General features: G+C 40.3%; 2 protein-coding genes across 4 annotated transcripts; one reads left to right on the forward strand and one right to left on the reverse strand.

The window, feature by feature from the left end:
• The first annotated feature begins 336 nt into the window (after positions 1-336).
• On the forward strand, positions 337-1,210 carry LOC121258719. Its single transcript, XM_041160263.1, has 2 exons — positions 337-657; positions 713-1,210. The coding sequence occupies exons 1-2, from the start codon at positions 337-339 to the stop codon at positions 1,208-1,210; spliced, it is 819 nt and encodes a 272-aa protein (XP_041016197.1).
• A 739-nt stretch (positions 1,211-1,949) lies between these two features.
• LOC121258579 (ABC transporter B family member 26, chloroplastic) lies at positions 1,950-22,552 on the reverse strand. Of its 3 annotated transcripts, none has more exons than XM_041160116.1 (18): positions 21,864-22,552; positions 21,604-21,731; positions 21,275-21,317; positions 14,748-14,792; positions 14,527-14,649; positions 14,325-14,428; positions 13,893-13,947; positions 13,730-13,800; positions 13,320-13,422; positions 12,531-12,741; positions 10,935-11,008; positions 10,442-10,498; positions 10,280-10,354; positions 3,908-3,982; positions 3,548-3,829; positions 3,369-3,433; positions 3,166-3,226; positions 1,950-2,405 (listed from the first exon to the last, which is right to left on the reverse strand). In XM_041160116.1, exons 1-18 carry the CDS (start codon positions 22,299-22,301, stop codon positions 2,325-2,327), a joined length of 2,091 nt encoding a protein of 696 aa, XP_041016050.1. In that variant the 5' UTR covers positions 22,302-22,552; the 3' UTR covers positions 1,950-2,324. The 3 variants fall into 3 exon arrangements, with proteins under 3 accessions (XP_041016050.1, XP_041016051.1, XP_041016052.1); XM_041160117.1 differs by having other exon boundaries at positions 21,275-21,354; positions 21,864-22,005; XM_041160118.1 differs by lacking the exon at positions 21,864-22,552 and having other exon boundaries at positions 21,593-21,731.
• Between the last annotated feature and the right edge of the window lie 13 nt (positions 22,553-22,565).

Genomic DNA, 22,565 nt, shown 5'->3' on the forward strand with positions numbered 1-22,565 from the left:
GTGAGGGATGGTAGTAAGATTCAAATCTGGGGCTCTAAATGGATGCCAACACCATCATCTTTTTCAGTTCAGTCACCCGTGTCTGTGCTGAGGGAAGATGCAAAGGTGGAAGAGTTGATTGACAAACAGAATAGGGCATGGGATGAAGGTAGAGTGAGAGCCATTTTATCAAGTGAAGAGGCTGAGCAAATTCTTAATATTCCCTTGGGTAGAGGTAATACATAGGATAAAATATTATGGGGTCCATCAAAGAAATGGGCTTTTACTGTCAATAGTGCATACTATTTGCAACTTGAAAGATTAAGAAACAGTAGAGGTTCAAGTTCAGATGCAGAAATGGAAGATAAGAGATGGAGGAATATTTGGGATTTAGAAGTTCCAGGAGTGGTCAAGTTGTTCTTATGGAAAGCAGCAAATAACTTGCTTCCCACCAAGAAGAACTTATTTAAAAGGAAGGTAGTGCAGGATCCAAGTTGTCCCATCTGTTTTGCAGAAGAAGAATCAGTTATGCATGCTCTTTGGGAGTGCAAAGCAGCAAACGATATATGGGCTGATGAGAGAAGCATAGTACAGAAATGGATTTGTAAGGAGGCTAATTTTATGCAGCTGTGGGAGAAATTGATAGCAAGACTGAACATGTCACAGCTTGAAGAGATGGTAGTCCCTTTTTAGAAGAGTGTGGTTTAGGAGGAATGAATATGTTTTTGAGGAGAGACTTTCTTGCCCTAGGAAAATCTTCACTTCAGCTATAGCAGGACTTGAAGAGTACAGGAATTCTCAAAGGGTTCAAAGGCAGGATGTTCATCCATCAAGTGCAGACAAGAACAGACACAAATGGCAGTTACTAGAGGCTGATTTCGTGAAGGTTAACTGGGATGCATCATTACATTTAAAGAGGAAGAGAATAGGAGTGGGAATTATGATTAGAGACGCGAAGGGAGAGACATTGGTAGCTGTTTGTGATCAGAGGAAGCATGTTCAAGATCCATCAGTGGCAGAATGCCATGCACTTTGGAAGGCATTGGAGTTGTGTAATGAGTTGAACATTCAAAAGGTTATGTTTAAAGGAGATGTCAAGGCTATTGTTTCAGCTGTTAACAGTGAGGAGGAGGATCTGTCCAGTGTTGATTTTTTAGTTGATGATATACATTCAATGCTCAGAAACATACCAAATTGGTCTTTACATTTTGCTTATAGAGAAAAAAAATAGTGGCTCATACATTAGCTAAGAAAGCTTTGAAGTTAGAAGAAACTAAGATATAGATTGAAGAAATTCCAGGTTTTATTGTAAATTACTTAGAAAATGATAAACTTTGTATTACTTAAAGTTTGATTAACAAAGTGTTGAGGTTTATTTAAAAAAAAAAAAAAACTCATAGTTCAAGCTTTTACTTTTTAAACAAGTCAATATAGATCATTTTATCTATATTTCTTCAAATTTTGAAGAAATTTCTTCAAATTCCACCATAGTGGCCTTTGGTGGAATTTTAATGCAACATGGACTCTTGGGCTTAACTTCCACATTTATTTTATCCTCAATTGGTGATAAAACTCGAGATGGTAATAATAATAATAATAATAATAATAATAATAATAAAATCAAAATCAAAATCAACAAAACTTTAATAGCCCATCACTTGCTCCGACTTGTTAATGGATGATGCTATGGGTAGAGTAATGAAGACGCGGACGGATCATCTATTGCGATCATATCTGGTACACGAAATATTGCCCTTTTAACAAGTTGGTAATAATTGTTAAATAATTAAAATAAGTAAGCTAATTAATTAACCAACCCGTAGCCCAGAAAAAAAAATAATAAAAAGAATAATAATAATAAATAAACACTTGTGCTGTTTGGTTGATTCAGGAACAGTTGATCCAAAAACTGGCACAGACACAGCGAGAGAGAGAGAGAGAGAGAGAGAGAGAGGGTAGATGGCACACCCTGCAAACAACTCTTTTAGCCTTTAAATAAGAAATGTACAAATTGTAAGGAAGGTCAAAAGGTTGTTCTTATAAATTGAAAAATATAGAACGACATCTATTGGCAGCTGTATGCGCTATTAACCCATTTGGCTGATGTTCTGCTAATCCATCATCCTTGGGTCGTCACATTCAATTACTCTTTTCCAATAAAACTCTTCATCATCAGAAAGAATGAATCAAGGATATCACGCTGGCTGCACATTTTCTTGAAGTTCCCTCCCATAATTTATGGAGTCTCAATACATGGCTCAGCAGTGAAAAAGATGCTTGAACCTCTATACCAAACCAAACATGTCAGCGTAGTAAGAAAATGGAATTGCCGATGCAATCCAAGATCACGCAACTGCATCAGCCTGTCTCCTATTCAGTCGAGCATATAAGCCATCTTTGAGGAGAAGCTCCCTGTGACTGCCCGTCTGTGCATTTGAATACAAGTTACTTCACAGCTTACACTTCAAATAGGATCGACAATGGGCAAAGAAGACATTCCAATCACAATTTCTCATCTCATAGTAAAAGCCATGCAGTTCTACCGATCAAGAAAAAAAAAAACAGCCATGCAGATCCACTATGTGTTTATGCTTAAAATTCCCCTTTTTACAACCTAACTTGTTAGATTGTAACATAAGGGGCAAACCTATTCTGTCTTATTTCCATTGTATCATCGGAAATCAAAGGACAGAGTAGCAAAAATTATCAGCCAGATTGGCCAGTGATATCATATTGTGCTCAAGCACCGTGATTGAGAGATCAATCCCAAAAAGGCTTTTGAGTAGAGGTGGAATTTGATTCTTGGATGCCTGAGACCCCAAGCCAAACCGAGCAACTTTGGTCATTCAGTCAGTTCCTACCAAATTTGGTTCGGTTTTTGAGTTAGTGGTTGTGCCACCCAACCCAACCAGAACCAAACTTTGTACTTTAATATCTTAATTACGTATATGCAATTAATATGATACACCATTGCAACATGAAGTTCTAGATGCACCACAATTACTCGACCCTTACATTTTTCTCTCCACAACTCATCTCTATTTTTAAGTGCAATGAGAACCATTAGAATCAAACCAAACCAATCTGAAGAAAATTAACCAGTATTAACAAATATCTTAACAGCCTTTCAAGATCAAAGGATGGACAAAACCTTGGGAATTCAAAATAAATGGAGAGAAAGCCAACCTCAACAACTTGACCAGCATCCATAACCACAATACGGTCAGCAGCTTGAATTGTAGAAAGCCTGTATAGAGTGGGAAATCAATCTAAGCATTGAAATTGGAATTTTACTGATATGACTTGGATACATTTCATTGAACCCTCTATCAATCAAAAACTTCATATTACAACTACAACATTCAAAATGAGGGGCTTAGAGAACCTACCTGTGTGCTATAACTATGACACTTCTCCTAGTCGTCAAGTCACTTCTGACAGCATGAAGAACACCCTAGATGTAATGGCAAATAACAGATCAAAATATTTCTCTTATTCTGTTTTTGAGAGGAAAAGCAATAATGCAGTTCGTGTACATGTGTTGATGCAGGTTATCGCTAACAGCTACCTTGACATTGTATTCACTCTCTGCATCTAGCGCGCTAGTGGCTTCATCAAGGATCAATACAGTTGGGTCCCTAAGAATGGCCCGAGCAATGGCTATTCGCTGCTTTTGTCCTCCACTTAGCAAATCATCATCAACAAGTGTTTGGTAACCATGTGGCAGGGATGATATGAAGTCATGAGCATATGCCTGCTTAGCAGCCCATTCAACATCCTTCTGCTTTATATCTCTAGTGCATCCATATCTGATGTTTGAGCTGATATCCATGCGGAAAAGTCTGGGTTCCTGTTCAAATTTTATGTAAGATGAAAACGACTAATATATGAACTGAATCTATCTATATGCTGTAAGCGAATCAAGAACCTGTCCCACGAATCCAATTCGTTCCCTCCACCACATGACATCCAACTCTTTTAGAGAGAAGCCATCTATCAAAATCTGCATTAAACTAAAATTATAAAGGGAAGATTCGATGAATGGGCACCCAGATACCAATTATTATACTTCAGCAAGAAAAAGAAATAGCATCACTGGCTATCAACTCCTAAACCCAAAAGAGGGAGAACATTGATCAAAATCCAAAATTCAAAGCGTCATCTGCTAATGGACATCCATACCACGGTACTTCAATTTAAGTAGCAAGAAAGAAATAATGAAACAGGTTGCTATAATTGCAACAAAGGCGTTCAGAGATTTTTATAAGAAAAGGTAAAATAAACATAGGTGAAATTACATCTTGCACCCCTGAATTACCATTTTTCAATAGAGAAGTGTTACATCTACAAAAGGACCTTACAAAAGCAAACTTACAAACTGATGTGGATCAATGTGAGACATCAGATCTACTTTAACGAAAATGAGCTTTACAATCTAACATACCATATCAAGCCACATCAATTTGTAAGTTTACTTTAGTAGGATTTCTTTGAAGACCAAACATTTCTCTTTTTCAATACACACCCCAAACTACCCAAAATGATAATTGACACCATAAACCACCAAATTTAGCATTTTACACCCTCAATTAACATTTGAGTATGATGTTCTACCACATGTTTTATTTTTCATCAATCCTAAGAATCAAACCTTAATTAATAATATAAATTGCTAAATTTTGGTAGTATAGAGTTTCTATTGCTAATTTTGGTACTTCATAGTGTGAACTGAAAAAAACAGTATTCGAGGGTGCAAAATGTAGTTTCACCACAATAATTTAATAGAAATCCTTTGATGAATGTCAAACAACACAATGTTCAGATGAAACAACCAAACAAAAATACATACCAGACAGAACAATTTTGAAACTAGATCTTTTGTTGCTGAAGTTGGTTGCTAGAATTTCTTTTTTTTTTTATCAGTAAAAGATAGATATTATATATATGAATGAAATATGCATAGCCCCTTGTACACAGAAAGTATACATAAGAGCTCCTAAATACATTCTAAAAGCGGTAAATTAAAGACAAGAATTCCTGAACATTATCCCCATGTAATACAATAGTGGGAAACCAACACATTAGAGTGTGAAGAAAAAAATTCTTCAACTCGGATATTGTGCGTTCCTTATCTTCAAAGCAACGCGCATTCCTTTCCGTCCAAATATACCATATAATACACAACAGAATCGTCTTCCACACTGCTGCCACTTGATGGCAGCCTTGCATCTTTGACCAACAACCCAACAAATCCATCACCCTCATAGCATAACCCAAGCAACATCAACCCTAAGAAGAATAAACGCACATCCACCACTGATGCCTCCCTATTAACTGCAATACAATATAATGCCGGAAAAGCTCTTTCCAATGTGTGATCTCCACACCACACATCCCACCAAAATCTAATACGGATGCCCTCACCAACTACAAAACGGATTTGATTTGCAAAACATAGCCACCCCTTCCTTATATACTTCCATAAACCCACACCATACCCCCCCCCTTTCTTACTTCCTTAGAGCACCAACCACCCCAAGCGACACCATATCTAGCATCAATAATATCCTTCCATAATGCTCCCCCCTCCAAATAATATCTCCAAAGCCATTTTTCCAATAAAGTTTTATTAAAAGTTCTCAAGTTACACTCACAACCCTTCATTCACTAACCTCTCCACCTATTTTTTATCTTTGTTTCTTATGCCTGTACGGGTGGTGAACAAAGTGGAGAAACTCTTTAGGGCGTTCTTATGGGGAGGCATGGGGGAGGAAAAGAAATTCCATCTGGTAAGATGGAAGACTGTATGTGCCTCAGTTGTGAAACAGAAATTCCATTTGTTCCAGCCAGCCAACCTTCTCTCTATCTTCTCCACTACCCCAGCCCATATAGCTCTATTCTTGAATGATGCTCCCAGCGAAAGGCCCAGATATTTTATTGGGAAAAAGGACACCTTACAATCCAGCAAGCTTGCCAAGCTTAGGATATTAGAGACTGCACCCACAGGAACCATCTCAGACTTGCCCAAATTCACCTTTAACCCCGACATTGCTTGAAAGTAAAGTAACAGTGCTCGTAAAGTTTTAATCTAGCTTCTATCCACTTCACAAAAAACTAACGTATCATCTGCAAAAAGGTGTGAGATAATAGTAGGGCCACCAGAACCATTGCCCACTTGGAAACCCAATAAGAAACCTCCCCCAACAGAAGCTTGCACCATCCTACTTAAAGCCTCCATAACTATCACAAATAGAAGAGGAGATAAAGGATCTCCCTGTCGCAATCCCCGCAAACTATCAAAATAACCAGCAGGTGTGCCATTAACCAAAATCGAGAACCGAGATGTTGAAATACAATGACATATCCATGCAATCCACCTAACCCCAAAACCATATCTCTCAAGCAGGTATAAGAGAAAATCCCAATTCACATGATCATATGCCTTCTCCATGTCAAGCTTGCACAGAACACCTGAACCTCCTTCCTATAATCTGTAGTCCAAGCACTCATTTGCAATAAAGACTGAATCAAGAATTTGTCTCCCTCGAATAAAAGCGTTCTGGGACTTGGAAATAATACGTTCCTACACCGGGCTAAGCTGGTTAGCCAGAACCTTCAAGATAATCTTATAAATGCTACTAACCAGACTTATAGGCCGAAAGTCCTCAATCGCCAAAGCCCCGTGTTTCTTGGGAATGAGAGCAATAAATGTCGCATTAAGGAATTTTTCAAACTTTTGGAAAGAGTGAAATTCCCTAAAAACCTGCATAACATCACCTTTCACAATGTCCCAGCAAGTTTGAAAAAAACCCATTGAGAAACCATCCGGCCCCGACGCTTTATCCTTCGCTAGGCCAGATATGACCTCATAAATCTCTTCTTCAACAAAAGGTCACTCCAAAACACTCACACTTTGCGCGTCAATTGCCTCAAAATGCAAAGCATCAAGCTTCGGCCTCCAAGAAGCCGATCCTGTAAGAAGAGTCCCATAGTACTATACTATATGGTTTTCTATCTCGGGATGAGAAGATAACACCTGAGAATCTAATTGAAGTGACTCAATGGCATTGTTACGCCAATGTGAAAAAATTCGTACACCTATTACCTTCTTTCAACCAAAGGGCCCTAGATTTTTGACGCCATGAAGTCTCCTCTGACAACAGAACCCTCTCCAAGTTTGCCATAACCATGTCCTTCCTCAATAACACCTCCACCGAATTATCTCCCATGAACTCTTTATCCTCCATGTCTTGCAGTTCCTCCAACAATGTAATCTTCTGATTGTCAATGTGACCAAAAACCTCCAAATTCCACTTCTTCAAGTCTTGTTTCAGTGCCTTCAACTTGCCTGCCATAATGTAGCTTGGAGTACCAATAATCTGATATGAAGACCACCACACATGTACCATCTCTACAAACCCATCCGTTGTTAGCCACATGTTTTCAAACGTGAAATACCAACGCCCTCTATGAATACCCCCACAATCCAAAAGGATAGGAAAGTGATCTGAACTAACTCGAGCTAGTCGTTTCTGACTTACTTTCGAATATTTATCTTCCCACGAAGGAGATACAAGGAATCTATCCAATCTCGACCAAACCCACCCATTTGACCAAGTGTACTCACCCCCTACCAGAGGGAGATCCATGAGGTCCCACAAACTTTTCATCCATGAGATCAAATATGAACTCCCTGAATTCATCCATAGCCATAGCATGTCAACAGTGCCCTGATTGCTCACTAGGGAGGCGAATAGTGTTAAAATCACCCCCCATGCACCACAGCACATCCCATAATGAATATATACCCGCCAACTGCTCCCACAAACTTTTCTTGTCCCTATCCACGTTAGGACCATAGGAGCCTGCAAATGCCAATTCCCATCTATTAACCACATTTTTAAAAAGAGTAGTAGCAACCGAGAACTCTCCAATACACTCCTCAATCAACTCAACCACTCTTTTATCCCACATAATTCACACTCCTCCGAAGGCTCCCAAAGAGGCCAAATAAATCCAACCCACATACGAGCACCCCCATAAACTTCTCACAATTTTCCTATCAATGCATCGCAACTTTGTTTCGTGAAAACACACATCACACTTCCACATTCGCAATAATGATTTAATACGATAGTGTTTATTGCGATCATTGAGCCCCCAAACATTCCAAGATAAAATCTTAGGTTTCATAACAAAACTATATTGCCCCTCCCTCTCGATCTATCCCTTCCGCTACTCCCTTCTTTCACATCATAATTAATGGAGCAAGTTAACTTTTTAAGTTCTCTATTCCGCTTTGAGGCTGACTTCGAATGGCTATCCTCAAGTGCTACGAAGAGTGCCTTAAATTGTTCTTCATAACCTCCAAACGAAATCCCAATGATAGCTTGAATCTCTTCTACTTTCTTCAAAACCCACTTTAATGAACTACTCCCATAATTAGAGCTATGAGGGAGTGTACACATAGGAGTTAGAATGGCCCCCTCGTCACCAATGCTGGTAGGAGTAAAAAAATCCAATTCTGAGCCACACTGATTTTGGTGCCCCACTAGCAGGAATCGAAAATTTTAATTCTTCAAACCCATCTCCAAACTTATTCTCCTCAATGGAGACCATCTCCATTGATAAAGATTCAATCGAAGACCTCAGTATCGAGGGATCATGCTCCGACAACACTGACTGCACAGGAATCACCATTGGGCCTCCATCCACTACAGACGGCGAAGTCTGTGCCTTCTCCAAACACAACCCACGCCCACGAAACGGCAACGGGTAATCAAACAAAAGCCCCTCCTCTGTCGGCGAGACTAAACACGCAGCATCTGAGCCTTCAAACACCATGCACGACTGAGTTTGTGCACTCCCCAACAACCACCCCCTGACGACGATAGAAAATCAACCCTCAAGGTCTCATCTAGTACCATCTCGCCGTCCTCCAACTCCTCCTGCCGGAATGAGTCTATCGGCTCACCAAAGTGATCGCCTGTGGCCGGCAGTTGTTTCTGTGCCGGTGGGGAAACCGGCATGGCACTTATCGGCGCCATCGGAGGACGAGTCGGCCCCTGGGCTGAAATCATGGTCTATCACTGCTTTGCCCTCCAGCCTTCTTTGGGCCTACAGCCTGGCCCAAAGCAGGGCCCACCTCTAAGCCCGTTGAGACCAACTGCTCCACATGCCCTCTCCCTACGCCCATATCCCTCTGGCCCGAATCACGGCCCAAGCCTTCCCTTAAGTAAAGCCCGCATCATGGCCCATGCCCAAACTCAGCACCTCCTTACCCTTAAAGATGCGTTTTAGCCATTCTATTTCATCTAATAACGTCCCCACTTTTTTCTCCATATCACCCAACACTCTTAAAATATTTTCCTCATTTGACCCCAACAGTACATAACCATCTCCCCCACGTCTCTGCACAATTTCTGTACTGTTCACGCCTGGCACCACAGCACTCACGGCTCGCTGTACCTGCTGTGCTTGGAGCACCTCATTGTACGACTGTGCACCAGCTGCTATCCATGATGGAGCACCACCGTCACTCTTATGAGCACCACCACCTTTAGCTACTCTATTTCTCACACTTGAAACAGAGGGAGGGGGACTAAGCTCCCTCAATGTAACTCCAAAATTCCTCCACCCCTCCCCCTTCCTTCCTTCGGCACTACTATCAGCCCTCTCCTCTTTTCATGCCCAAACTCCGAGATGAAGATAAAACTGCCATTGTTATTACATCCCCTTCTCACCATTAACACATTATTTCCTTTTCTACGAGTTCTCAAGAACTTTGAAGAACCCAATGACCCTGCACATTCCCTTACCATTGAACCCAACCACCCCAGGGCTTCATGATCCAAAGAAATGTATTTCACCACACGGCAATTACTCTCTGTGATTCTCCACCACCTCTCATTCTCCTTTCTGAACTCAAATACCTTATGTTCAATAACTACCTCTCCGCACAGCCCCATGAAAGCCAACCAACACGGTAACTCAAACTGGACTAATGCACTAATCTCCACAAGGAGATGTAGTCATTGATACACCACAACCAACCAGCTGGAAAAACAAAGAAAGAAGAAATGTACAGAGAATTTTTTAGGGGAGAGAAAAAAAAAACCCAAAAGTTTCGATACCAATACAAGGTTGCTAGAATTTCATATGCAATGACTTAGTTGAGGAGCTAAAGATAATACGTTTATGGTCATGGTATTTACCTTTCCTTGTTAAGAACCTTTTTTCTTTTAACTAAAAGAAACTGTTTAAACATGAGTCCAGTTTAAACCAAGACTAGAGAAACTACCTGACCATTTGTGGGCTCATAAAGACGGAGCAAAAGATTCACCAATGTGCTTTTTCCACTGCCACTAAGACCAACCTAAGCAATATCAGAACAAAATTTTATTTCTAATTTCATTGTTGGATGCAAGAAATCAAATAAAGTAAAATAGAAATACTTTCTTACAATTGCAACCACTTCACTAGGATGCACTGAAATGCTTACATGTTGTAGCACAGGTACCTGTTCACACTTACAACAATTAGTTCTTTCTGCAGTAGCTAAACCAGTAATTTTAAGCAAAAGTGGAATCATCAAACCAGGATAGGGTAGCCAAATCAAAGGAAGCAGAAAGTATCAGATATACCAGTGAACAAATCTAGCAGCATGGATTTTAAGCACCAACAAAATAACAAATTATAGCATAATTGGAATGCCTTGTTATCTGCTAAATAATTAATATAGTCCTCTATTTGGCTATAATATGCTTGTGATATAACCAATTCAATTGGAGTGCTTCCTGCACCATAGGACAGGGAAGACCTCTATGGGCAAGTATTCCTTTCTAGTATCATTCATACTCACAGAGGTGGTAGAACATTAGAGATGTTATCCAAAACAGGGGTGTCAAAGATCATGAGCCATATGGAACATTTGTAAATTGTAGTGGGAAACGTACCGTTGACCTCGAAGAATAATGAAAAGAAACATTTTCAAATTCAATATGTCCCAATAGATTTTGCAACTTCAATCCTGCAAAATCGAAACATTAAAGATCATTATTTTAGCTAAGGAAAATAGAAAATTTGAATGGGAAGAAAAGTCTGTTACATCTGCTGAATGTTTTAAATTTAAAAACCCTTAGTCCAAGCCACTCTTTAAATTGTTGATATTAAAAATTTGACCCCTCTTACTTTTATGCACAATTTACTGTTACCAAGACATTATGCACTCCCTCTATCTCACTAGATAATCTTACTAAGAGGAAGGGATTTCAATTACCAAGATATTACACACTCCCACTATTTCACTATATAATCTTACTTAAGAAAAAGAGATTTCAACCATAATTTCTATAGACTTGAAAAATCCTAAACTGTAACTATAGATCCACGGCAGAGCTCTTAGGACTCACCCATGGAACCTAAACCCCCGGGAAGACTAGCACAGCAACCCACCACCATGGCTTCCCACTTAAATGGCAGTTTGATCCCAGGGGGAATGGAACCTGTGGCATGAGGCTCATTCACACAAGTTCACATTTACCACTTGGGCTACCCATGGGGGTGGGTACTGTAACCATGGATCATCTTACAGGTTTAAGCAATATGCTTGTAAGTACAGGTTTCGGGTGCCTCAACATCTCATTATACCTATGCATCAAGTCCAAATGACGCTAAATGTTTTCTGTTTAGTTACAATTACATGTTTGAGAAAAAAAAGCTAATGTTGTTCATTTCACTAGGCTAATTAGGGAAACGGAGCTTCTAGAACACAATGATGATTCAGATTACAATTAATATGATTATAATGTTCGAATCAAACATTATCTATATTTTAAGGTAGAAAACGTTCCTCAGTTACTTTTGACTATTGGTTATGAGTCTGATCAAAAACATGGTGGAAGACACCCATACTGTTTGGAGGCCAAGGGGCATAGTGACAAACAACCCTGGCCACTATATATTGTCATACAGGCTGTTCTTAAGATATATTTATGAGTATGAGCTAATCTATTAATACCTTAAAGTGGGAAAGATTTTTCAGAAAGGAAAGAATAGGATTAGGCAAGGGGGCTCTGTGTGGCCAGTTCATGCATCAAATTGAGGATATCCAGGATAAGGCTCCAAGGGTATTCAACTAAGCTAAAGCAATATGTGACATTAGCATTTATGTACATGAAGAACTTTATAAGACTCAATTTTATGACCAGGAAAAGAATAGAACCGTTTTAGCTGGAAAAATGTAATAATTGACAGCTAACAGAATCCATTCACCTAACTAGAAAATAGTCAAATGCCAATGTTGCTTCCAAAGCAATCTTAAAGAACAGTTTCATCCACACATAACTAGCACATATTTTTCCTCAATTTGAGAACTCATGGCGATATCAAAGTTAACGAAGCAGATTTTAAGAATGCAAGGGCAGTTTAATACTGCAATCTCCTTAAAAATGCATCAATAAACAACCAGAGAAAGCGTGGAAAAAGGACTAGTTCAACATGAAAGAATTTAATTACGTGAGAACTTTCACTTAACTCCATAAAATGCTTACCTTTTGATATGAATTGATCACTGGGCAAGAGATCCATCAATTGGAAGACTTTTTCACTAGCCCCAACAGATTGCATCAAAGATGACAAGTTGTCCCCCACCCACCATGTCGAATAAATTAGCCATTCACTGTATAATATAAACTTCGTAAGTTGCTCTGCCGTTATATGGCCGGCCAGAATAGATGTTCCTCCAAACAGCACAGCTATGATCTACAAAATTAAATTAGCCAATAATAACTGAAGTCAATAATAACTAGAACTTAAAACACATAGAAGATAAATCTTTCATGTTATACATCTGAGTATAAAAATAGGTATTTAAAATCCAAATTTCATGCACTAAGGCAGATTACACATGCTTCACTTGAAGTCCAACTGAGTGCAACTCACTTATCAAAAAAAAAAAGTCCAACTGAGTGCAACTGGAAATAAATTCTCGGATCAAAGAAACAGCTTTCTTAAAACACAATTTTTTTTTTATAAGTAGCTTTCTTAAAACACAATTAGAGATGAAAAAAACAAAAACCCATTGAGCTGAAACATAGTAAGCTAGAATATACTATAACATAGGCTACTATAACATATACTATAACAGAAAGCAAAGACTCACATTTAAATCACACAGATTATTGTGTATCAATTGAAACTTTTCATCCGAGAACCAATGCTTAATGATTTTTTGGAGAAGGAACCAAGAACCATATTTTTAGAAAAGGGAAAGGATGCAAAATTGGTTATCCTTAGATACTGGAAATATTTGAATCTAAAAACCAACCAAAAAGCAAGACCTGAGTTGAGTGATAAAGAGTATTGAAGCTCAGATTCCAAAAACCATAAGCAGCACTTTGTCTCAAGCTTATATCAGCTAATTTCCCCAGCCAATGCTTGTACCTATACCAGAGAGTCAGATGAAGTATCTGTCAAAACAAGTTAATGGTACAACACATGCCTGTTTCCATATGTTTACATTTTAATGCTACCCGAGGTGCACTTGCGGGAAACTCCTTGCCGAGGGCCTGTGCACCCCAGGCATTAGTTGGGGACTTTGTTCTCAGACACCCGATGCCAATTAAAAAACATTTTAATGCACTGGTACAGATTTTTTTTTAATGATTAAGACAAAATTATTTAATAATGGAAAGGGATGTGAAATCACTAACAGTCAAAGAAAGACACTATCTCTAGTAGCACATTATACCTTTCAACTTCATCTTTTTCTGTTCCATAAACACGAACAGTTCTCATCAAAGAGAAGGTCTCCTGAGCTACCTGTGCAGATAATGATGTATTAGTTTCCAACAGAAATCATTTTGTGAAACAGAATGTTCAACGACAGATATAGATAAGGAGTCTTGTTCTACTTCATTTGCAGAAGCAGCACATTCTTGGGTTAACTTAGCTGCCTTCTTCTGGTAGCTGTGAAAAGAACATACTCAAAGTCAACAAATTTTCTTGAGGAAAAAAAAAGCAACAGATAAGAAGAGAAGCGGATTATTTGGTATTCTTGAAGTATGGATGACTTAGAACTCCCATACTATCATAGGCATGCCATCAAATTACTTGAGCATTAATTTTTAATGACATGGCATCCAATGATAGGATAAGAATAGCACGTATCAGTACTCTATGAAGTCTACTACTTGAAAACATTTTTTTACTGATCGACAAAAAACTATAGCATTCTATCATGCACCCATCAAACAGCCTCATTTAGACAACACTCACGTTAGATCAAAGTACTTTCATCAAGTCAAATTCAAATTTCATCTAGGGAAGAAAAAGGAATCACCTACCCGCCGTAAAGCAGCATAACAGCTGATAAAGTAGAGCAGATAATCAATGTACACAAACCAAGTGGCCAAGATAGAATTAGCAAGTAAATCAATGCACCCACTCCCTACCATAGAACAATGGAAAACACAAACTTAGGCCTCAAATTGACGAGCACAAGGGAAAAAAGCAGAAAGGCTCTAATTGATTAATAAACAAAGGAACCTGTAGGCCATTGCGTAATATCAGATTAAGATCATTTCCAATAACACGTGACACTTGCTGGCAATCGGCTCCAAGCCTACTGGTCAGATCACCAACTGTTTCGGAGTCAAAAAAGGATATATCCTACAACAGAGATACTGCCAAAATAAGTCAAAACTTTACACCGAATCTCTACAGATCTAGCTTGCTTGATAGTTGGACATGACAGCATGTTTCAGAACCTGCAGGAGAAGGGAAGAATATAAAGTTTCCCTCATACGCTTGACCTGCAGAATGTTGTAAAAGCTCCAGTCAGCACAGCATCAAGTCCTTATTAAAAGAATTAATGTTTGAACAAAAGCACTAAGTACTTCATTCACATCACCATTTGCATCACCCTGAAAGGCACCAACATATATGGATAATTTCGTGGATAAAAAAAAGACCATTTTATCTTAGGATTCACAAATTATAGCCCTATTACAGTTAACGATTTTTCTAGAACCCACGGAGGCAATTTTGTATGATAGAACAAGATAGCCAGTCAATATAATAACCGGAATTGCTATCAACTAGTCCTATATATAGGAATGATTAGGGGTGGAAATCTGTGACAAGACCTATTAATCCAACATGAACACGACACGATAATAGCGGGTTTAGATTTAGTCTTAAGGAGTTTGGGTCAAAACGGGTTGACCCATTAATACATGATTACTTAACGGGTTGATAACAGGTCAATCCGTTATGACTCATTAAAAAAGTTAAAGTTACAATTATACCCTTATACCTAAAAGTAAAATCGTTGAAATTTTAATTTTGATATTTTTATTATTTGGATTGTAATTTTGAACTTGTAGTTATTTATAGTTTAAATTTTCTTGGTTTGGGGGTGTTAGGAGAGAGAAAAACCTCTCTGTACACTTTCGTTCTCATACATTTTTTTTTGCATGAACTTGTATTTCGATGGTGTTAGTGATTGTTTGAAAGCCTGAGTATTGTTTGGTTGGGGTTTTCACACTCATCCCTATGGACAATGGGTCCTCTGAAACTTGTGGTGAGTGAAGCTAAGGCTTTCGAGGTAGTAAGAGAAGGAAAATATGTGCTTATAACTGAGAGAGGTTGGCAAGGGGTGAATTAGATACGTTTGGGGGTAGGTACGGCATGTTGGTTCTCCAAAGCCATGGAGGATTGTCTGAAGATAGTGAGGAAGGAGTTTTATTCCCCTTACAGGGAAGGAGTTAGGGGATACATTGCACAAAAAAGATCTAACTTTAGAGAGGCTGCTTTATGGCGCTAGTGGAGTATGGGGGGGTGGGGGGAAGTAATAGGAGCACCATCTTCATACCAGAAGATAGGGAAGGGAGGGGATGGAAGAAGATGGTGGAGGCTCTGAGGGAGGTTGGGGGTGTGGGTGGTGCTACGAATAGGCCACCACGTACAATGACGACAGCGCAACAACCACCACCATCTCGAACATATAGGGAGGGTTGCATTGCAACCCAGGAGCGGAGCTAGTTCTGACATAGTGGCAAGCTCGAGAGGAGTGGTAGGCTTGCAAAGGAGTGTTGTCGTCTCTGTGATTGCACAGGTGAGGGAGGAAGGTGGCAGTATTGATGTCGGTCTATTTGAGGAAAGGGAGTACCATGTTTTACTTGAGTTGAAAAGCCAGATAGAGGAAATGCAAGGAAAAATAAATTGGTTGATACGGTGCACAGAGGAGCAAAAGGGGGTGGACATGGGCTCAGGAGTGGGTTGTGGCCTTAAGGAGGATCTGATTTACAAGGGGCCTCAGCCCATGAAGCTGAACAAGAGACAACAAGGGCCTTCAGGAGATGCTGAGCTGAAGGGAAAGATGAAGGCAGTTGGGCCAAGCCTGAGCAGAAGCCCACGCAAAATCTAGAAGAAGGGTCTATGTATCGGGCCTCAACACGTCTCGGGTTTGAAGGAACAACCTGAAACCTCTGCCCTGGTGAAGGTTCTTGGGCCGAACGGCGACGGTCAGCTGCGATGCTGGTGGTGGTCCGATGGGGGCATCTCTGACGCCAACAATGGCAGAGGGGGATTTCGTGATGCCCAGTGCAGACGCTGAAGGCCTGGAGTTGAGTCCAACGAGAGAGGGAGCTGCACAAGGAGGGGTGCCACCCTGTGGGCTACCACAGATCATGCCGACGAGACCTGGGTTGCCACAAAACTCGCTGCCATCCTCGAACCAGGTTCAGAACAGCACTATGGTGGAAGACCTACAATGGGCAAAAGGATGGAGAGGGGGAGTTAGAACTTGCTGTGTTGGAGTATGAGGGTACGTCGGAAGAGGGGGAGATAGAAGGGGAAGGATCTTTGATCCTGTTTGAGCCATGTAAACACTCAGCAGAGGGGATAGAGTCTCCAGGAGAGGATCCTACACCAATAAGTATGATTCCACCTATTCCCTCCTCTGATTGGGTTCTGAAAAAGGTGGAGGAACTTCAGAATTGTATGGGGATTTCATGTGAGGGCTATGAGGATCAATTTAAGGCACTGATAATAGCCATTGAGGCAGGCCAACATGGAGTAGGGTCAAAAATAGAAAGGGAGTTGAAGAGGCTAACCTGGTCCATTAATTATGACGAAAAGGAGGGGAGTACAAGTCGTGGAAGAAATAAGGGGAGGGCTGGATTAGTTGTTAAATGAAGCACAAAATATTGATTTGGAATGTTAGGGGGTTGAACGAGATCAACAAACGCCTCCGTATAAGATCTCTCTTAAGACAATGGAAGATGGATATTATTTGTCTACAAGAAACAAAACTGAAGATCATCACTAGAAGAACTATCTGGAGCATATGGAATTGCCAATATGTCGGATGGACATACTTACCTTCGAAAGGGGCCTCGGGTGGAATTTTGGTCATGTGGGACAAGAGGGTGGTGGAAAACATTGAGGAGTTTGTGGGAGAATTTTCGGTGGGGGTGTTCTTTCAAAAATACAGATGATGGTTTTCTATGGGCCTTTGGAGGGGTGTATGGCCCCAACTTGGATTGTGCGAGGCACCTACTTTGGGATGAACTTGCTGGCCTATGTACTTGGTGGGATATACCTTGGTGTATTGGGGGAGAATTTAACGTGACAAGGTTTCCTAGTGAAAGATCAGGGGAGGGGCACAACCATGCTGTGGTGGAATTTTTGGATCTAATATTTGAATTGGGCCTTATGGACATACCGTTGATGGGAGGTGAATATACTTGGGCTAATAATCAAAGCTGGTCAAGTTTGGACAGATTTCTCATATCTCCTTCTTGGGAGTTGCAATTTCCAGATTTATGTCAAAAAAGACTTCCAAGGATATGCTCATATCACTTCCCGGTTATGTTGGACTGTGGAGGTATTCAAGGGGGTAGAATGACTTTTAAGTTTGAGAATATGCGGCTAAAAACAGAGGGGTTTGTGGATTTGATTAGACAATGGTGGAATTCATTTCAACTCCAGGGCACTCCTAGCAATGTCTTGGCTGGAAAATTAAAGACTTTGAAGAAGGAACTGAAGACATGGAATGAACAAGTATTTGATGATGTAACTATACAAAAGAAGAGTTTATTCCAAGAGTTACAAAGCTTGGAGGGTGTAGGAGATGAGCATAACCGAAAAGGGCAAGTGGTTTCTGAACTAGAAAGGTTGATCCTAATGGAGAAAATTTCGTGGCGACAAAAGTCGAGGGCATTTTGGCTTAGGGAGGGGGACAAGTGCACAGTTTTTTCATCGAGTTGCAAACTCACACAAGAGGTTTAATACTATTGAGTCCATGAACATTGATGGAGACTCATCTACAGACCAAGCGGAGATAAAGGATCATGTGGCTGGACATTTTGAACATTTGTTGTCGGAACCTCATGCTTGGAGGCCTACTTTAGATGGACTAGCTTTTGAGTCCATTGACCAAAGCAGTATGGATTGGTTGGAGAGACCATTTGAAGAGGAAGAGGTCCAACTGGTAATCAGAAAAATGAACAAAGATAAAATTCTGGGACCGGATGGTTTTACTATGACATTTTTTCAGACTTGTTGGGAGGTGGTAAGAGAGGAGGTCATGCTGGTTTTTCAGAAATTTTACAATTTTGGCTAATTTGAGAAGAGCTTGAATGCAACTTTTATTGCACTAGTCCCTAAAAAGGCGGGTGCAATAGAGGTACAAGATTTTAGGCCTATTAGCCTTGTGGGCAACATGTACAAGATATTTCTAAAGTCCTTGCTAATAGGATGAGCACGATTATGGACAAAATTATCTCTACGTCTCAAAATGCCTTCATGAGAGGGAGACAAATCTTAGATTCGGTTCTTATAGCGAATGAGCATTTGGACAGCAGAATCAAGTCGGGAGAGTCAGGTATCTTATGCAAATTAACTATGGAGAAGGCATATGATCATGTTAATTGGGATGTTTTGCTCTATATGTTGAATAGATGTGGGTTTGGGGAAAGATGGATGGCGTGGATGAGGCATTGTGTGTCAACGGCCCGCTTCTTGATATTGGTAAATGGTGACCCTATGGGCTTCTTTAATAGTTCGAGGGGACTAAGACAAGGGGATCCATTATCACCCCTTTTATTTGTTTTAGTAATGGAGGCCCTAAGTAGAAAGGTGTTGGCTACGGTAGAGGGGGGATTTTTTTCAGGATTTTTAGCGGCAGCTACTAATCATGGTTCCATCATTATTTCCCACATTTTGTTTGCGGATGACTAATTGCTGTTTTGTACGGCAAATGTAGGACATGTACAATCTTTAAAGGCTATCTTACTTTGTTTTGAAGCAATATCTGGGTTGAAGATTAATCTTGCTAAGACGGAGATGGTTGTGGTGGGTGAGGTAAGTAACATTAGGGGGTTGGCAAACATATTGGGAGTGTGGTTTCTTTGTTACCATTGAAGTATCTCGGTCTTCCATTGGGAGCTTCTTTTAAATCTAAGAAAATTTGGAAGGAGGTGTTGGAGAAAATAGAGCGTAGGTTGGCTGGGTGGAAAATGTTGTATTTAACTAAAGGGGGGTGGATCACTCTTATTAAGAGCACTCTATCCAACATTCCCACATATTACTTATCTCTATTTCCTCTCCCCGCTAGCATTGCAAATAGAATAGAGAAACTTCAACGTGACTTCTTGTGATGTGGACTAGAAGATAAGTTTAAATTTCACCTAGCCGGGTGGGATAAGGTGTGTAATCCCTTGAGAGACGGAGGATTAGGGGTTCGTAACAGGAGAGCCTTTAATAAGGCTCTATTGGGAAAATGGTTGTGGCACTATAATAATGAGAGGGGAGCTTTGTGGAAAGGGGCGATCGACATAAAGTATGAAAGTGCCCGAGGGGGTGGTGTTCTAAAGAGGGGAGGGGGACATATGGTGTGGGGTTATGGAAGTACATTCGGAAAGGTTGGTGCTCCTTTGTTAGTCATACTCGGCTGTGTTTGGGGAATGGCAATAGGATCAGCTTTTGGTATGATGTGTGGGTGGCAGACACGAAGTTGAAGGAGGCTTATCCCACTATATTCAGAATTGCACAAGACAAAGAAGCTATGGTGGCTGACTTGCGGGATATAACTCATGGCACACAAGAATGGAACATTAGCCTTACTCGAGATGCACATGATTGGGAAGTGGCGGAGCTGGTGGAGTTTCTTAACCTGTTGTATAACATTGCTGTTGTTGTCACAAATGAAGATAAGATGGAATGGAGACCTTCTAGGAAAGGGATTTTTTCTGTACACTCCTATGAATCAACTACCATGCAACATCGGTAGAATTTTCCTTGGAAGAACATTTGGAGGAGTAAAGCACATACAAAGGTTGCTTTCTTTGTCTGGACAGCAGCCTTAGGGAAGTTTCTGACTCTTGATAATCTTAGAAGGCGTGGTTTTATTATCACAGAAGGGTACTATATGTGTAGAAATAGTGGTGAATCAGTGGACCATCTACTCTTACATTGTGTGTTTGCACGAGAAATCTGGAATTACTTCTTCAGCAGAATGGGAATTGCATAGGTAATGCCGGGAAGGGTGGTAGAACTGCTAGCAATTTGGAGAGGGATTACCGGGACATCACAGATAGCAGCTGTGTGAAAGATGGCTCATTTATGTATTCTTTGGTGCATTTGGTGTGAAAAAAACGATAGACATTTTGAGGATCATGAATAATCCTTGGAAAAGTTTAGGAGTTTTTTTTGTAAGACTTTATTTATATGGGTCATCGCTCTAGATTTGAATGGTCTCGACTTCCGCGACTTCCTTGTAACAGTTTCTAGTTCCTAAATAGGTGTATTCACATGTATACTTCCAATGTACCTAGGCTATGCCTACTTTTTGATCAATAAAATATCTTATTACATATAAAAAAAAAAAAATTCAAACTTGTAGTTAGTTTTATACTTTTTATAGATACTGTGAATTTAACATTTATATAAAATTATGCTAAAGTTAATCAGGTCAAACGGGTTAATTTCGGGTCTGTTCAACCCATTTACATAAACGGATCGGGTCGTATTAACCTATTTCGTACTATTCACTAACGGGTCGTGTCGTATCAACCCGTTATGTTAATGGATCATGTTAGGATTTGAAATTTTAACCCGATAAGCTTAACGGAACTTGTTCGGGTTGACTCATGTTGTGTCACATATAGTACAATATACATGTATTGACACAACATGAACACGACCCGTTAACACAATTTGACACCCCTAGACACAATCGTTAAAGTAACGCGAGGGGTGAGAGAGAGAGAGAGAGAGAGAGAGAGCTCACAAGGATCATGTTTGCAATGCCAAAACAGCAACCTCGCAGGCCACTGAAGTTCAAATAAACAGAGTAGGGGGTCAGCAGCTCTGTCACATGTTCATCAAGATGGCTCAAAAAAATTACAGGCATGGAGAGTAGTAAAGCATTTATTAAATTAAGCAGAAATTCAAACAACAACCATTAAAACTATACTGATAAAAAAAACTGCTCATTATACAGCGTATACTCAAAAATGACAGAGGGTATTGTGACGCATTAAATCCTTATATATGAGTAGTAACACATTAACTTGAAAATTAGGGAAGGGTACAGTGAAGACCATACAAGATGTTGACCTGCATATTCCAGAAGTGAAACACAGCAGAACCAAGAGACGCACATTCCGATGAAACACCGCGACTTCACCACTCTGTGCCGAAAAGATTGATGCTGTCAAGTAATGTGGTACCGAAATCTCCGAAAGCTGAACCAAAAATTAATCTCACGAGATTAGTCCTAAAACAAACAAATCTGTATTTAAATAAAGTTTGGGACAGGAACTAATCGTGCAACTATTAATACTAGCAATGTTTCCAACAATCAGTAGAGCACGCACCGCCGCGAGAATTAGGGCAGCGAATGCAGCGAAGATAACCCAACGGTCTTGAGCAACAAGCTGCCACATTCGTACAAGAGCCCGGGAAACGGTCACCGGTTCAGCCAGCATTCTCACATGGACGTCTTCGTCGAAGCTCCACCAACTTCCACCGGGCAAGACCGACCGAATGAAGCCAATCCATCTCCGAAGCCTCTCGACTAGCTCGAGGTTTTCCTCTCCGTGGCGGTCGGGGGAAACTACAGGATTCTGGACGGAGAATCCGTTGATGGAAGCTGCTTTTGGGGGAGGTAAAACAATGCGCCGTCTTGGAGAAGCTGAAGGTTTGGGAGCAGAGAGGCAGAGTCTGATGTTGGCAACTAAATTGAGGCGTCTGCGGTGGTGAGTTATGGAGGGAGGGGGTTTAGGGTGTATATTGCAGAGCAGGAGAGCAGCCATTGGTGGCTTGCACGAATACACAAAGGAAGCGAAGCGAAGCGAAGCAAGGTTGGAGAGAAGGAGAGAGGTGGGATATTTATATACGATAGAGGCTATGAGGTGGAGGAGCTTGTCAAATGTCTGGTGTTCTGTGTGTGGCGTAGGCCAAGACGAAGAGGGGATTTGAGAAGGCACCCTTTCCGGAAATTTTTGGCGTGCAAGATTTTGATTAGTCGCCTTTGTCCTTGGCTGCCCAGTTTTTCCCTATTAAGAAATGTAATTTCC

This window comes from Juglans microcarpa x Juglans regia, chromosome 3S (assembly GCF_004785595.1).
Source record: "Juglans microcarpa x Juglans regia isolate MS1-56 chromosome 3S, Jm3101_v1.0, whole genome shotgun sequence".
NCBI lineage: Eukaryota > Viridiplantae > Streptophyta > Magnoliopsida > Fagales > Juglandaceae > Juglans > Juglans microcarpa x Juglans regia.

Bases quoted from the DNA above. Each gene is read 5' to 3' on its own strand.
- LOC121258719 (XM_041160263.1), top strand. From the start codon at position 337: ATGGAAGATAAGAGATGGAGGAATATTTGGGATTTAGAAGTTCCAGGA. The intron at 658-712 runs GTAGTCCCTTTT...GTTTTTGAGGAG, and splicing joins TGTCACAGCTTGAAGAGATG to AGACTTTCTTGCCCTAGGAA.
- LOC121258579 (XM_041160116.1), bottom strand. From the start codon at position 22,301: ATGGCTGCTCTCCTGCTCTGCAATATACACCCTAAACCCCCTCCCTCC. The intron at 21,732-21,863 runs GTGCGTGCTCTA...TTTTTGGTTCAG, and splicing joins CTGCCCTAATTCTCGCGGCG to CTTTCGGAGATTTCGGTACC. The intron at 14,793-21,274 runs GTGAGCTCTCTC...AACATTCTGCAG, and splicing joins GCATTGCAAACATGATCCTT to GTCAAGCGTATGAGGGAAAC.